Source organism: Fistularia commersonii, chromosome 18 (assembly GCF_037954325.1).
Source record: "Fistularia commersonii isolate RoL2024-O1a breed Wild chromosome 18, RoL_Fcom_v1.0, whole genome shotgun sequence".
NCBI lineage: Eukaryota > Metazoa > Chordata > Actinopteri > Syngnathiformes > Fistulariidae > Fistularia > Fistularia commersonii.
In genome coordinates this window covers 6,906,089-6,923,211 of record NC_141301.1, presented here as the reverse complement: position 1 = coordinate 6,923,211, position 17,123 = coordinate 6,906,089, and the positions used below count along the sequence as shown (strand labels likewise).

The window sequence follows — 17,123 nt, the reverse complement described above, 5'->3', positions numbered from 1 at the left end:
AAAGATCTTGCCAAGGCTTTTCACAGGTTTCTCCGTGACTGATGGGATCTGGGACCCTCCTAGTGAGAAGCGGAACCGGTCGGTCACCCTTCCACCTTTCAGGACTAGAGACCTGGATTTCTCCAGCTTGAAGTGCATGCGTGCCCAGGTGGTGAGCTTCTCCAAGCCCTGGAGGATCCATCTGCATCCTGGAACTGACGCAGTTGTTACCGTCAGGTCGTCCATAAATGCTCTGCTGGGGGGTTGACGGATCCCGGACTTGGTTGTGGGCCCTCTGCGGAATTGACTAACATGTTCAAAGCCAAGGCAAAGAGTATCACTGAAATGGTACATCCAGTGATTATCCCTTTCTCTAGCTGGTGCCGCTCTGATGTGACTGTTCCAGAGGAAAATCTCAGGTAAAAGCTGTTATAGTAGTCCATGATTAAGGCCTTGATGTTACATGGGACGTGGTGACGTTCCAATGCCACTTCCACCAGCTTGTGGGGTATGGAGCCATATGCATTAGCTAGGTCAAGCCAAAGCACAGATAGGTTCCCTTTCCCCTCTCGAGCCTCCCTTATCAGCTGTGTCACTACCCCACTGTGTTCCAGGCATCCTGGTACTCCTGGAATCCCACCCTTTTGCACAGACGGATCGATGTATTGATTCTGGAGAAGATAGTCGGACAGTCAGCGGGAGAGGATACTGAAAAATATCTTTCCCTCGACATTGAGCAGTGAAATGGTTCGCAACTGCTCAATGGTGATAGACTTCTCTTCCTTTGGGATCCACACCCCTTCTGCAGATCTCCATTGATGGGCAACCTCCCCCCTCCTCCAGATCACCCTTATGATTTTCCCCCGGCGCTGGAGGAGCTTGGGGCACCTCTTGTAAAGCAGGTATGGGACTCCATTGGGTCCAGGTGCTGAGTTGTTCCTTGCATTCTTGACCACAGTCTGAATTTCTTTCCAGGTGGGGGCTTTGGTGTTAAACTCACAAGCTGGTTCAGGTGGCTTGATCAGCTCTCTGCATTCTCCTAGGTCCTCCTCCCTCGCTGCGTCGCTGTATGTTTCATGAAGGTAGGTATCTACCTCCTCTTTCGTGGCCGCTGCGCTTCTGACCTAGCAGCTGTTTGGTGAACCCAAAGGGGTTTGCTAGGAAGGCTGCGCACCTTTTGGCTCTTTCCTTAGCCCGCCTCCTATGCCACTCAGCTCTTCTAAGGGTGACCAGCTTTTTCCTCAGGACGCCGCGAATTTTCCGCCAGCCCCGGTCTCAGGTCCTTGCTTGCAACCGAGAACTGCTTCTTCAAGTCCCTGAGTTCACAACGCAGCTGTGATATTCTCTCTACCCTGCGATTCTTAGAGTAGGGGATTGCAGCAGCACGCCTCTCCTCTGTACCGAACCTTTCTGTGGCTAGGCTGATGACCATGGTGGCCATTATCTGGAGTTTCCTGTCAGCCCCTCCTTTCATTGTGGCTTCCAGAATACCATCCAGATCGTCATCGAACCTCTGCCACTCACTCGTTTTGCTGGCTGGAGGCCACTTGACCCGTTTTTGCTGTTGTGGGGTGTCTGGCGCTTGTGCTTCCTGAGCGTGGAGGTTCTGGGCGCTGTGGGGTGACTCCTGGCCCTTGTCACCAGAGTCATTCTACAAACCACCACCCTATGATGTCTGGCGACACTCTCACCTACAATTACTTAGCAGTCGCTGATCTCTCTCAGGTTACTTTATCTATACAAGATGTAGTCTACCTGCGTGCTCTTACCTCCGCTCTTATAAGTTACCCTATGTTCCTGTCTCCTTCAAACTCCTCCTTAAAGATAACTCCTGCTCCATTTCTCTTATTGTCAGTACCATGACAGTAAAACTTAAAGCATGCTCCTAAGCTTCTAGCCTTACTACCTTTCCACCTGGTCTCCTGGACACACAGTATATACACTTTCCTTCTCTGCATCATGTCGACCAACTATCTACCTTTTCCATTCATAGTCCCAATATTCAAAGTCCCAACCACCAGTCCCAGACTCTTGCCTTTCCTCTTCTCTCTGTGCTTCCAAACACGCCTTGCTCCCCTCCTTTTCTGACCTACAGTAGCCATTGGTTCCCTGTAGGTCATCAGTACCACTGCCAGTCGTTGTTAACCCGAGCCTCTACCGATCAAGTATGATCTGGTTATTATGTTTGATTTACATGTTTAATTTAGGCAAAAGTTTTACGCTGAATGCCCTTCCTGACACAACCCTCTGTATTTATCCAGGCTTGGGACTGGCTCAGGGAGACACTGGCCTGTGCCCACCCTGAGGCTAGCTCCGGGAGACAACGGCCAGTGCCACCCTGAGGCTGCATTGTGTGACCACCTTATCGTTATGTCACAGTAACAGATTTCTGTAAAGTCTTGATCTAACTATTGTCCCTGATGATTAACATCAAAAAGTAGTGTAAGCATGAGAAAGTACATGTTTTACTGTCAATTTATTAAAGCACTTATAACAACACTGCTGAAAAAGGGTAACAAGCACCTCTCCAAAGCAACAGTTAGATGTATGATCCTTCCCTTAATAAGACTTAGTTGTATACAAGTAGTCACCATAAAGTAATCTTGGACAAAACAGACATAGAAGGACGAGAGTACAAAAACAACTGAACAGCGATAACCTCAGTTGGTTGTTTCTGTTCAGTCATTTTCGGTGTCTTTTCATTTGTGCAGTGGAGTGGTGTTTGTCCAGAGTCACATACATTTAAGTGTCAAATGTGGAAACTGGCCTGCTGACAAGGAAAGGAAAGACCTGCTGACGAAGGAAAATACATGCGTGGGTGGCACAAGGAGTTCCAAAGAGGACAGATGTTGTTCACTTATCCTTAATCTACATGCAGAATCTCTCTCTCTCGACAAACACACATGCACGCACGCACACACAAATGCATACACACACGCACACACACACACACACACACACACACACACACACACACACACACACACACACACACACACACACACATCATGTGTATATTTATTAATGTCTATGAGTGTCTGCATACATGGATTTGAGCCAAATTGATGATATGTCATTGAGCTAACAAAGCTAGAGCCACAGAAACGGTTCAGAACATGGTTGGTGGAAAGTACATTAAATTAAAAAATAGAGATAAATTGACAGAGAACTGAGAGGTAGATGAAACAAACCAAAACAGTGCATAAAAAGCACAGTCCCTTATTCCAAAATAGTTCTTTACATAGCGGAAACTTGGTTGTCAATCCAGCAAAACCCCTCAGAATCTATTTCTTCCACATCTCTTGTTCCTGTCTGAGATTAACAAAAAAGACAAAAAAAATGCAGGAAGATAACACGTGTTGGCATGGCGACATAAGACAGCATAAGAATTAAATGAAAGCATTTCAAACTGAATGAAAACAGAACACCTCTTGCAGAATATAGATCAGTCACCTACCAGACATTCTAAGCTCCATAAAACCCCAATCAACTTGAGCTTTCAACTCTTGAGCACTTACTCATGTTGTATCTTCTGACTACATTATTTCTTGTGTTCAATAATATCTGTACTGCTATTGCAATGGATAATGTCATTGAGTAAATTAAATTTAAGATTACTGAATAATGTCATGGTGACAAGCACGAGAATAAACTACTCTATGGCCTTCTGCTAATTTAAGCCGCAAGAATGGTTCAATCCTCTTCATACTGTTATACTGGAGGAGAACCTTTCATTTGCACATCTGAAAGCACCTGTGAACCAAATGCTACTGAATTTTCCAGGCATGAGTCATGACTGAATAAAAAGACTACAGCTGACATTTTTCCTTAAAGAGGCTGAGTCATAAGGTGAGATTAAAACAATAATGAATGCAACAGAGGCTAAGACATGATTTTCAATTCCCTTTTTGGGTCAAGCTTTAAAATAAGCTGGATTGTAATTATTCTTAATGTGCAGTTTCATTGCCTTTAAGCCAAAACTTAAAAGTATATAACCGTTGTTTTGTTCAATTAGTACATGCTGGCTTGAACATGTGCAGAGAAACTTGATGCATTCCCCTTTTTCATCATGTAGACAACGATACATTGTTGCAGAAACTTAACTGTCACAGTTGACCAAACACAACCATAGAAGGAAAATGAGACCACTTATGTACAAATCCCATTTATTCTTTATATTAGTATCTTAATTATAATGTTGTAGCCGTTCAAAGAATACAATACAACACTCTGGAAGACAAGAAAAAAGCCTGATTAACATCAGCCTTGCTTGAAGTCAAGAACACCTCAAGTTTATGGATTAGTACGACATTACTCAAAATCCAGTCTCTGAGTAGTGGAGCTTGCTAGGAATATACAAAAATGCACATCTTTGCAACGAGCACTAAACTTGGATGAGCATGATAAAAATTTTTCTTTAAATTGTTTTATTATGAAAAATTGATCTGCAGCCTGTGTGCCTTGTTACAGGTCATAAACGCTCAATGCAGGTATTCCATCAGGAAAAACACACATGCATTCATACGCACAGTATGTGACAAAAATAACTGGGCAACCCACTTCAATAGCCAAAAAATGGGGTGCGTAAATGTACTAGATGGCTGGGGTGGTGTCACTGTGGCACTCAGAAGCAAAGTGAGTCTAGTCCAGAAGATGAAAGTTAAGTCTATACAAATGGTTTAAAAACCACTGAAAACAATTGAGAGGCTTCTTTCTTTTCCTTCATTCAAAGCCATAATGTTGCCCAATAGTTTTCTTTGAGACCTGCTCTTCCTTCTTTTGTCATGTGGTTTCACATCACGCAGATTATTTTCAGGTATCAAATATTAATTGTAAAGCACATTCTCCCCATTCTCAAATGAAATTGGGTCATCAACAGATGGACAGACAGTCAGACAGACCGTCAGACGGACAGACAGATGGGCAGACACATGGACAGACAGGCAAACAGACAGAACTGAAGATGCCTCTTGGACGGTTGAAACATCTTCAAGTGAAGAAGTCTGAGTTCAGCATGAAGATTTTCACAAGACAGACGGACAGACGGACAGGCAAGCAGGCAGGCAGGCAGGCAGGCAGGCAGGCAGGCAGGCAGGCAGGCAGGCAGACAGACAGACAGACAGACAGACAGATAGACAGATAGATAGATAGATAGACAGATAGATAGATAGATAGATAGATAGATAGATAGATAGATAGATAGATAGATAGATAGATAGATAGATAGATAGATAGATAGATAGATAGATAGATAGATAGATAGATAGATAGATAGATAGTCTGCATTGTGGCACTGCTGGCAAGAGCTGCTTCATCTTCATCATCCCATTCTACAGTCAGATTGCATTGATAGCAGACAGAGTGTGACAGCCCTGTACCCAGCACTTCACCAGCAATGCTAGCACTTCTGGATGCACCCCAAGGTGGTCTTCTTTGAATTCCCTTGAGAAGTCTTCGCTTGTCAACCTTCCTTTAAAACTAATTACAGCTATTTTTGCAGACAACACTCATTCCACCTGCTTTCACCCAAGACCTCTTTCTCTTAGTCATAACCAAAAAGATGGGGAAAAAGGTGAAAATTAAAACAAACAAAAATGTAGTTTGAGAACCTAAATGAAGGATTCTCGCTTCACCAGAACAAACTCATATCACTGTTGGTGCCACACCAATCCACCTATTCAACTCATACCCCATCCTTACCTTATCTGTAAACCTACACCCAAGTAAGTCATTTGAACCTACCCTCAAATAAGCCATTGAGAGTATCATTCTGACCTGATGGGGATCGTCCACTGATTTTGAGAGCAGTACCATTGCATCTGATTTGGAGTAGCTGCATCATGACAACTTGACACATTCCTGCAACCCCGCCCCCAGGGCTGACTGGAGATCATATAGAGAAGAGTCAACAAGACCACATAGTCTGCAAAAAGTAGTGAAGCAATCCTGTGGTCAACATGCTGGACATTCTTCTCCTACTGACTTTGTCTACAAATCATGTTCATACAAAACAATGAACAAAATCAGACACAAAAAAGAATCGAACACTAAGAAAACTTTTGATGTTGTGTTGAAAACATCAGCAGACAGGATTTGTGCAGAAATTTGATGGCTTATAACAATTACCCTACAGACCCATATTCTCTGACTGTCACCCACAGAATCCTACTATTTAGCTGTACCCCTTTCCCAGGCCCAGCAAGTAAAAATAAAAAGGACGAACATACTTCCTGAAAAAAACACGAAATAAGTGAAAGTAAAATGTTGGTCAACTGTTACATGGCCTGGACAGAATCCACATTTTCCAGCTGAATCAAAGGTTTAGCAATCAGCCAGGATGTCCTTTTCAGTGCCCTGGTGTAAGCTTTCTCCTGAACACTAAGCTGTGTGATCCCCTGTAGCTACAGCACACCCTCCAGTAACCCAGTCACCCAGTCAAAACTGGGGCCGGCTTCCTAGTCTTCCACTGTCTCCACTTTGTTCCCAAACAACATTTTTAACTTAAATGGCAAGCCACGACAACTAAACAAAGTCCGAGGTCGTTAGGATCTAATCCTGGGATGGGAAAACTTTTTGGCTCAGGGGCCACATTGACTTAAGATTTGACAGGCGGGCCTGGTCAGCACAAGATACGATATATATATAAAAAAAAAAAAAACGGATTTGTAAACTGTACATCAGACTCATCTGACATTTGCTTTGAAAATAAAACCAACTTGGTTTTGAAGGTTCTGGCATTTGCTTGTATTTCATGGACAAACCAGTTTTTCCCTTGTAGCTTCATGTCTACCTCATTCACGTTTGTCAGTATGTTTACAGTAAAGGCTATTTCCAACCTTTTTTGAGCCGCGGCACATTTTTCACATTTACAAAATCCTGGGGCACATCACCAAACAAAATGACACACTAACACAGTACATATAATATATATAGGTAATGATATAGTTTTAATGTATTTATAACTATACATATTACATGTAATAATATAGTTTTAATGTAATAATACAGTTTTAATGTGTTAATAATCAGTGTGAAATTTGGGGCTGTTTCGATGAACACACAATGAATATCCTGGCAGTAGTGGTAGAAAGACATACACGAAGCTCTATTAATGTTTTAATAGAGCTTAATAGAGCATTAATGTTTCTGCCACAGTGTGGGACTTTTTTGATTTACCTACGAGCTTAGCAACTAGGTAGCTAGCTTTGAGGGCTCTCTTGTTTACCTTGTGATTTTTCTCCAAAAAATTGCCTGTTTCTCATTGTTACATAAGCGTACAAAATAGTCCATCTGCTTGTTTCGTTTGGAGATGGCGTTTCAGCTTGCTTGGCACCATGGCGCTATTGGATAGCTTCTCACCACACACCAAGCACAGCGGAGTCTGTGCCGTTGCATCCCTCGCAAGTCTTGCTGTGATCCCAAACTGCCAATGTCGCACGGCACTAACACTAACATTGACCTCTACATCATCGCATCACAGACGTGACACTCAGTGATCTCTCCCGGCACACTGGTTGAAAATCGCTGGGCTAAATCACAAACCCGATCTGTGTCATTCAGCTCAGGAAAATTCTCAAGTAGCCCCAAAAATGAAATAATCTCCTGTTTGAGCTCCCACATTCATTGATCCAAACATTCAATCATTGACATCAAGTATGAATTCTGTACCATTCTTTGGCAGGCCAGATTAAAAAGACCAGCGGGATTGATGTGGCCCGCGGGCCATAGTTTGCCCACCCCTGATCTAATCTATACCCGGAGCCTTGCCACTGAGAAGGTTACTGACTAGCTTGGTAACCTCCCCCTGAAAGATGGATGAGGGTTCACCAGAGCTCTCCCTCCTCCCTATAACTCAGGTTGTATCAAATCAAGCAAGACTTCATTTATAATGTGGGCAGCCAGGTCAGGCAAGATATTTATATAGAGAGAGAAAGAAAGGGGGAAACAGCAAAAAAGAGAGAGGAGGAAAGAGAAATAGAGAGCCTGAGTGTCATAATCATAGTAGGGTGTGTGCAGGGTTTGGGTAGAACAGACACAAATGCACATGGATCTATACCTACTACTACCAGGATCACTAACAGTTACATGGATAACTTCTGAAATGATATCATAACAACTAAAATTCATGATGAAAATAGATGACTAGCGAGACAACTGCAGTATATCAAGCCAAGCCACTTGGTACGTATTCTGTGAAGTGAGAGAATCCACCGACTCTGGAGAAGATAAGGATAAGCATTATGCATTTATGATCAGACATGCGTGCAAATGGGATAGGATGAGTCTATTCTTAAACATTGCCCCCCCCCCCCCCCCCCGTCCCAGATCACATTTTTGTTAGACAATTCCACAGAAGTGGAACTATGAAACTAAATGGATCCTGATTTGCTTTTAGTGACTCCTGAGTCCCCCAGAGTTCTCCTTCCAGCAGCCAACCATGTCTCCAGTAACAGTCAACAGGTTTTATCTCCTTCTCTACTCAAGTCCACCAAAACATTTCTCATGTTGCCACCAAAACAAGGACGATAAACTTCTGTCCACAGCTGTGGGAAGTCACTTTGATAATGGAGGTACTTATCATAGATCATTCATGTTCCTGACCTCAACTGGAATTCAGAATAAATTCCTTAAGAGGTGTGAGTAGAAGAATTTGCAAACAGACTCCTATGAATAACCTTCCTCCTTCACCAACACTCCTCTCTGAGTTTGCTAGGCAGAATTTCCAGATACTTAATCAAGCTCAAAACTACATTGTGGTACATTGACACTCATGGTACTCATGGTAAATCCATGCCTATTATAGAACTTGAGAATCAAAACACCGCTCAGGTTTATTTTAGGCATATTGTTTTTCTGCCATCCTTGTCAATGCTGACCATCCAACAATTTGAACCTGCGAACATGCTTCGTCATACCTCTCTCTTGCTCACTCCTTTTCATGAACCTGATTACTAACCCAGGAACCAAAAGCCACAGGTGTCACCTGTGTCTCCAAAATGAACTGAACGGGAACCTGCTCTTACATCTCTCCCTGCAGGCCATGAACCCACAGGGTGGTAGATGGTTGCTGTTTAAAAAAAAATTCTAGATGTCTATCAAAAATAAGTTTCTGGAGAAACGGTTGCAAACTGAAAATCAGCACAGCACTTACCATCCAAATCTTTTTCATACATGCAGTATCATATATATATATATATATATATATATATATGTGTGTGTGTATATTCTTGGTCTATTTGCATTTCCTCTTACTTATTGTCGAACTACTTTCCTATTTACTCTTATGACATTGTATCAACATGTTATACATGAAGATGGAGGACTTTGACCTTATCTTGCAACGAGTATGTACATGAGTCCCATGTATGTATGAAAGTATGCAGTTACATAATTTTTCTTGAAAAAAAAACATTTTTTTTTAATATCTAAACATCTAAACATTTTACTTTTGAAGTGTAGGTTTCAAATGGTCCAGTGATACTTTTAATGTGTATGCATGCATGTGTTTCTTTTGGTAACGGTAAAGAGAGCCAAATGTATGACTGATTGAATGATTGTCTCGCACACATGCTGTTAACCTTATTTTCAGATTTTAAGACACTTAAGGAATTCATTATTACACGCTTGTGCAAGTATGTTTCAAAGAAGCCAACGATCAATAGTCAGCTGATCAATGAGTTATATCCGCTAGCTGACAGCCGGAGAAAGCAGTTGCTAAGCAACACGAGTTTCGATGTCGGTCGCAACCAGCCACAGTTTGGATTATTCACGAACATGAAGCGTCAGGCAATCATGCAGTTCTGCGACTTAAGGTTTAATTTACAGCGGCTTCGAACCCCACATCACATTGGACAAATAATTCCTCATCCTATCTTCTTCACGTCTGGGCAGAAGAGGGGATTGTGCAAGTTCACTTGGCAGCTGATCCAGAGGCCGACATCTGGAGAGCATTATGTCTGCGGGAGACGTGAAGCCAGGCTCGGTGCACGTATTTGCCTCTGGATATCAAACTACGGGTCATTAACGGTGTTTCTTTGGTAGTTTGTTTTTTTAACTTGTTTTTTTCTTCCATGTCTTTCCAAACAGGTATCAGACGGAAGATAACACTTTTTTTTCTTGAAATGTCACAGAGGAATGTACAGTGTACAGGGGGAGATAACAGCAACTTGATGTGCTGGGAAAATGTGTAGAGAAGAAAGGCCCTATATTTTCACAATCTGTTGCTAATAAGGTTTTGACGTAACCCGTGGATTACTTGATGCTTACATTCGATTAAATATTACGAAAACCCCCAGCGGTACCTTAGCTAGCATATAGGTATGTTGCACAGCTTGCGTAACGTGAAATGGTTGATTTTACCGTAACGCCGGACACGCAGATACAGAGAGGTGACAGAAAAAAAATGTTTGACCATCTAGTACAGGTTTCACTCGTTTTAAAAACGACTGGAGGTCCACGACAGCTAAAAAACCGCAAGCTGACCGAAGCAGGACGAACGGGAGGGGGGGGGGGGGTTCTCAGTACCCGAAACACGGCTCAACCATGTACTTATCGCCCCCCGTCGACAACAAGCCTCTCACATTCAGCCATTTCATACCTGTAGTCGCTCCGACGCGGGTTGCCACATGTTAGCAGATACAAAGGCTCTCCGTCTTTACCGAGGGTTGTTCTCTTTTCGTCGTCCGGTTCACATCTGTTCGCCTTTACGGCTCGCCTCTCTGCCCTCCTTCACTCCGGACTGGTCGACAATGAATGATGTGTCGCTCCGCCTGGCTGCAGTTAGCAAAGTGGCCAGCAGTTGAATTATACGCAGTCTGACTGTTGAGTTCACCGTGTTAAATTCCAGAAATGTCAGAAAATCCGGAATGTTAAACAGTGACGGTTTCTTGTCGGCTGTTCATCCGTTGTCTTTTACTTAGAGCTTCATGTGTAAAAGCATACAGGTGAAAATAATTAAAAAAAAAACCATTCATAATCATACATGTCAATTAAATCATCGATTCAAATTACAAGTACAGAAAATATTTGTTTTGGATCTTATGTAGACTTCTACGTATTTATTTTTGTCCCTATATCCTAATGGAAGCAATATGGTGGATGAATGTGCTTGGGGATCCATCTGTTTGCATTAATATTTTGTTTTGTTTTGTTTTGTTTGTTTTTTTGTCTGTTTTTTTATTCCATCTAAAGAATGTTAGTGGAAAAGTGGCATGGTCATATTGAACAATAGCTAATGAAAAAGTTGTCAGTATCCAATCATATTCAAATCAAATTAATACATACAGGAGGTTATATCTGTGCCACTTCATTCATTTCATAAGTTTCTACTGTTTTCAGATGAAAAGTTACAAAGTCCATTTGCAGATACAGTTGTTTTATAATGTTTTTACTTTCTGTAAAATAAGTTGCATATTTTGTGTGCATCTTTACAATGTTCTGCATTTTAAAAACTATATACAGCATTTAAATACACACAATGTAATCTTCTACTTCTTCTTTTCCTTTCATCTTTTATCTTCAGGGGTCGCTACAGCAAATCAACCTTCTCCATCTAACCGTATTCTCTGTAACCTCCTCTCTCACATCATCTAACTTCACGTCCTCATTCACTACGTCCATTTATCTTCTCTTTGGTCTTCTGCTGGACCTCCTGCCTGGCAGCTCCAATTCCAGCATCCGGTTATCAATATATTCACTGTCCCTCCTATGTACATGACTGAACCATCTCAGTCTGACATCTCTGACCTCTCCAAAACATCTAATATTTGCTGTCCCTCTGACAGACTCATTCCTGATCTTATCCATCCTCATCACTCCCAAAGAGAACCTTATCTTCATCTATGCGGCCTCCAGCTCTGCCTCCTGTCTTTGTCATTGTTACTGTTTCTAGGCCAGGGATGGGAAAACTTTTTGGCTCAGGGGCCACATTGACTTTTAAAATTTGACAGACGGGCCTGGTCAGCACAAGATACGATACATATAAAAAAAAAAACGCATTTGTAAACTGTACATATCAGACTCATCTGACATTTGCTTTGAAAATAAAACCAGCTTAGTTTTGAAGGCTCTGGCATTTGCTCGCATTTCATGGACAAACCAGTTTTTCCCTTGTAGCTTCATCTCTACCTCATTCACAGGTGTCAGTATGTTTACAGTAAAGGCTATTTCCAACCTTTTTTGAGCCGTGGCACATTTTTACATTTACAAAATCCTGGGGCACACCACCTAACAAAGTGACACACTTACACAGTACATATAATACATACAGGTAATAATATAGTTTTAATGTTTTTATACTCAGTGTGAAACCTGGGGCTGTTTCGATGAACACACAATGGATATCCTGACAGTAGTGGTAGAAAGACACACACAAAGCTCTTGGTTAAGCTTTACATGCTGGCAGTGTTAATGTTTCTGCCACAGAAAACGTTTTTGATTTACTACGAGCTTAACAACAAGGTAGCTAGCTTTGAGGGCTCTCTTGTTTACCTTGTGGTTTTTCTCCAAAAAATTGCCTGTTTCTCATTGTTCCATAAGCGTACAAAATAGTCCATCTGCTTGTTTTGAACGGAAGGGTGTTTCATTTGGAGATGGCGTTTAAGCTTGCTTGGCACCATGGCGCAATTCGATAGCTTCTCACCACACACCAAGCACAGCGGAGTCGGTGCCGTTGCATCCCTCGCAGGTCTTGCTGTGATCTCAAACTGCCACTGTCGCACAGCACTGATGCTAACATTGACCTCTACATCAACGGTGTACCATGGCTCACTGGTTGAAAATCACAAACCCAATCTGTGTCATTCAGCTCAGGAAAATTCTCAAGTAGCTTAAGCATGAGAAAGTACATGTTTCACTTAAATGTATTAAAACACTTATAACAACACTGCTGAAAAAGGGTAACAAGCACCTCTCCAAAGCAAGAGTTAGATGTATGATCCCTCCCTTAATAAGACTTAGTTGTATACAAGTAGTCACCATTAAGTAATCTTAGTAAGTAACCTCAGTTGGTTGTTTCTGTTCAGTCATTTTCGGTGTCTTTTCATTTTTGCAGTGGAGTGGTGTTTGTCCAGAGTCACATACATTTAAGTGTCAAATGTGGAAACTGGCGAAGAACAGACCTGCTGACAAAGAAAATACATGCGTGGGTGGCACAAGGAGTTCCAAAGAGGACAGATGTTGTTCACTTATCCTCAATCTACATGCAGAATCTCTCTCTCTCCACACACACACATGCACGCACGCACACACAAATGCATACAGGCACACACACACACACATCATGCGTATATTTATTAATGTCTATTAGTGTCTGCATACATGAATTTGTGCCAAGTCAATGATATGTCATTGAGCTAACAAAGCGAGACCCACAGAAACAGATCGGAACATGGTTGGTGGAAAGTGATGAAAATTAAAAAAAATAGAGACAAATTGACAGAGAACTGAGAGGTAGATGAAACAAACCAAAACAGTGCATAAAAAGCACAGTCCATTCTTCCAAAACAGTTCTTTACATAGAGGAAACTTGGCTCTAAAATGCAGCAAAACCCCTCAGAATCTATTTCTTCCACATCAGTCATTTACCAGACGCTTTTATCCAAAGCGACTTACAAAAATTCCGATTCAATAACTGAAGATCCAAAGTACCAGCAGACGTTATTCAGAAGTCACCACTCTATCAAACAGCCATCTCTAAACCATATAAATACATACATTCTTTTCTTTGTTTTTCTTTTGTTTGTTTGTTTGTTTTTGGGGGGGAGCTAAGTGCGATTAGTGGGGTAATGCTTGGTGAAAAGGTAAGTTTTCAGCTCACAGTGGAAGATGGGCAGCGACCTCGCTGTTCTGACCTTTTGCAGGAGTTCGCTCCACCACTGAGGAGCCAAGACCAAGAAGAGCTGAGACCGGTTCGATCGCCAGCCAGGGGCTCTGAGTGATGGGGTGGACAGTCGCCGAGAGGTGGCAGATCAGAGGGGACGGGTAGGGTCATGTGGCTTGACCATATCCTGAAGATATGACGGGGCTGTTCCATTCACTGCCCGGTAGGCAAGCACCAGGGTCTTGAACTTGATGCGAGCGGCTACCAGGAGCCAGTGAAGGGACATAAGAAGGGGAGTTGTGTGGGAGAATTTGGGACGGTTTAACACCAGGCGGGCTGCCGCTTTCTGAATAAGAGGCCTGATGCTCACCACTGGGGCACCGGCAAGGAGGGAGTTGCAGTAGTCCAGATGAGAGATGATTAGAGCCTGGATGAGTACCTGCGCCGTATCCTCTGTGACGAATCTGCGAATCTTCCTGATGTTGTGAAGGAGGAATCTGCAGGAATGTGTGACCACTGCGACGTTCGCAGAGAATGACAGTCGGTTGTCTGGGACCACACCCAGGTTTCTCACAGTTGTGGTTGGCCTTACCACGGTGTTGTTGACGGTGATGGCCAGGTCTCTAGGAGGAGAAAGAGCAGCTCAGTCTTGTCTTGGTTGAGCTTCAGGTGGTTAGTTGCCATCCAATCTGTGATGTCGGAGAGGTAAGCTGTAATTCGGGTTTCCAGTTGTGTGTCTGATGGAGGGAAGGACAGGATCAGCTGCATGTCGTCAGCATAGCAGTGGTAAGAGAAGCCATGGGAGCGAATGACAGAACCAAGAGATATCGTGTGCAGGAAGAAGAGGAGAGGGCCTAAAATCGAACCTTGTGGAACACCGGTAGACAGTCTGCGTGGTTCAGACACAGGCCCCCGTCATGTCACCTGGTAGGAGCGACCTGTCAGGTTGGATGCCAACAGGGAGAGTGCAGATCCTGTGACACCCAGACCCTTGAGGGTGGAGACAAGGATCTGGTGGTTGACTGTGTCGAACACGGCTGACAGGTCAACAGGTATAAGCACAGATGAGAGAGAGGCCGCTCTCGCTTCCTGCAGTGATTGCGACACTGCGAGGAGGGCTGTCTCTGTAGTGTGACCTACTTTGAACCCTGACTGAAGAGGGTCCAGGAGGTTGTTTTGCTGAAGGTAGTGAGAGAGTTGGTTAAAGACAGCGCGCTCAAGTGTTTTTGAGAGAAAGGGTAATAGGGAGACGGGTCTATAGTTTTTGACATCAGATGGTTCAAGTGCTGGTTTCTTGAGCAGAGGGGTGACCCTCGCAGACTTGAAGGCAGATGGAAAGCAGCCTGTCTGGAGGGACGTGTTGATGAGGTGAGATAGAGAGGGGAGAAGGTCTGGTGTTATGGATTGCAATCGGGGGGAGGGGACCAGGGAGAGGGAGCAGGTGGTCGGCCGGCTGGATGTTATGAGTTTGAGGACCTCGGGGGGAGAGAGAGGGGTGAAGTGGGGTAGGGTAGGCTGAGGTGGGTTAGGAGGGGATGAAGAAGACGGGTTGGGGGCAGGGGGGGGGTAGTGACTGGTGCGATGGGTGGGGAGGGAGAGGAGGAGTGGTTGGCTGTGGAGCTAGTTGGATTGTGAGAGAAAGAGGATATGATGTCACTTACTTTCTTTTCAAAGAAGTTTGCGAAATCATCGGGCAGGAGGTGGGAGGGGGAGGAGGGGGTTGAGGAAGTGTAGTGAAGGTTTCAAAGAGTTTCTTGGGATTGGATGCAGAGGACTGAATTTTGGAGCGATAGAAAGTGGCTTTTGCCTTTTAGAGAATGGAGGAGAAGGTGGATGGGAGCAATTGGAAGGTTTGTAGGTCATCAGGGAGTAGGGTCTTTGCGTTCAGTCGCTCTGAGGGTCCGTCTGTCACTACGCACAGTGTTAGATAGCCAAGGAGCTGGTGGGGTTGAGCGAACAGGTCTGGAGGTGAGGGGGCAGAGTTGTTCTATTGAGGAGGAGAGGGTGGTAATCAGTGTGTCAGTAGCTTCGTCAGCCGGGAGGAGAGAAAGTGAATTGATCGAGGGGAGAGAAGCAGTAGTGGATGACGCAAGATCCATTGGATTCAGTGAACGGAGGTGTCTGAGTGTAGAGACCAGGTGGGCAGTGGGGGGAGTTAAGGGAGAGGGGGCGAGGGCTAGGGTGCAGGTGATGAAATGGTGATCTGAGAGCTGTTTCTTATCAACAGGCATGACCGAGATGTTAGTCGGAGGGGAGTTTCTGGTGATGATTAGGTCAAGCTGACGACCGGCCGCATGGGTGGGAGGGGAGGGAGAGAGGTGAAGGTCAAAGGAGGAGAGGAGAGAAATTAATGGTTATCGCTTGTCTTTTTCCCCACAGCTGAAGTCGCCAAGAAGAGTAAGAGCAGAATCGTCAATGGGGAAGTGTGATATGAGTGCATTAAGTTCCTCCAGAAATAACCCGAAGGGCCTAGGTGATGGGTACACAACTATAACAGTGAGTCTCACCAGGTGAGTGACATGGACGGCATGGAACTCAAAGGAGGATGGAGGAAAGTGTAGGACGGAAGGAAGGAGAGGATTTCCATTCCGTGCAGATTAAGATTCCACCGCCACGCTCATTTGCTCTGGGGGTGTGAGTGAATGTGTACATATCGGACAGGGCAGCTGGTGTGGCTGTGTTTTCCGGTGTAATCCATGTTTCTGTTAGAGGTAGAAAGTTTAGTGTGCGAGTGGTTATACAGGCCGCAATGAAATCTGTTGCCTTTTCTTTCACTGCTGACCGGCAGTTCCAGAGAGCCCAGGATACCTCCTGTTTAGTGTAGTTTGTTACAGTTGGATATATGAGGTTGGAAGGGTTGCGGCGTCTAGGTGCGACCCAACGTCTGCGGGTGAGTGCTACACTGGGAATGGGAAGGAAGCACATGGTCTAAACTAGGGAAACAGTTGGTGGTTGGTTGTAACTGGGTGTCAGGGTATCACACCTGATCCCAATTTGTAATCGGCGCCAGCTGCAGCAGATGCCGCTAATCAAGATCCCTATAAAGGGCAGCAGCACGCTCTGCCTGGCGCCGGGGGATTGTGGCTCCCATACCACTGCGGACCCCATCCCTGCCATTATGGCTCCCATACCACTGCGGATCCCTGCCACGACCGGACCCCATCCTTACCATGACCAGACACCAGGTGTAACCTCTGTCCCCTCCCTCGTTACGACCAGACCCGGTCGGCCGGTGTAACCTCTGTCCCCTCCCTTGTTACAACCGGACCTGGTTGGCCGGTGTAACCTCTGACCCCGTCCTGTCTGCCACCCTACCTGGGGCCCG

At 44.2% G+C, this 17,123-nt stretch overlaps 1 protein-coding gene across 2 annotated transcripts in view; it reads right to left on the bottom strand.

Annotated features, from left to right (window-relative positions):
• Nucleotides 1-10,748, bottom strand: part of pid1 (phosphotyrosine interaction domain containing 1) — a 33,680-nt gene extending 22,932 nt beyond the window's left edge. Inside the window, exon 1 of one of the 2 annotated variants that reach the window (XM_086164862.1) lies at nucleotides 10,577-10,748. In XM_086164862.1, the coding sequence (XP_086020988.1) occupies nucleotides 10,577-10,606 (30 nt within the window). In that variant the 5' untranslated portion in view covers nucleotides 10,607-10,748. The remainder of the gene's footprint in view (nucleotides 1-10,576) is intronic. The other variant, XM_086164861.1, reaches the window with a different exon arrangement.
• Nucleotides 10,749-17,123: the final 6,375 nt, after the last annotated feature.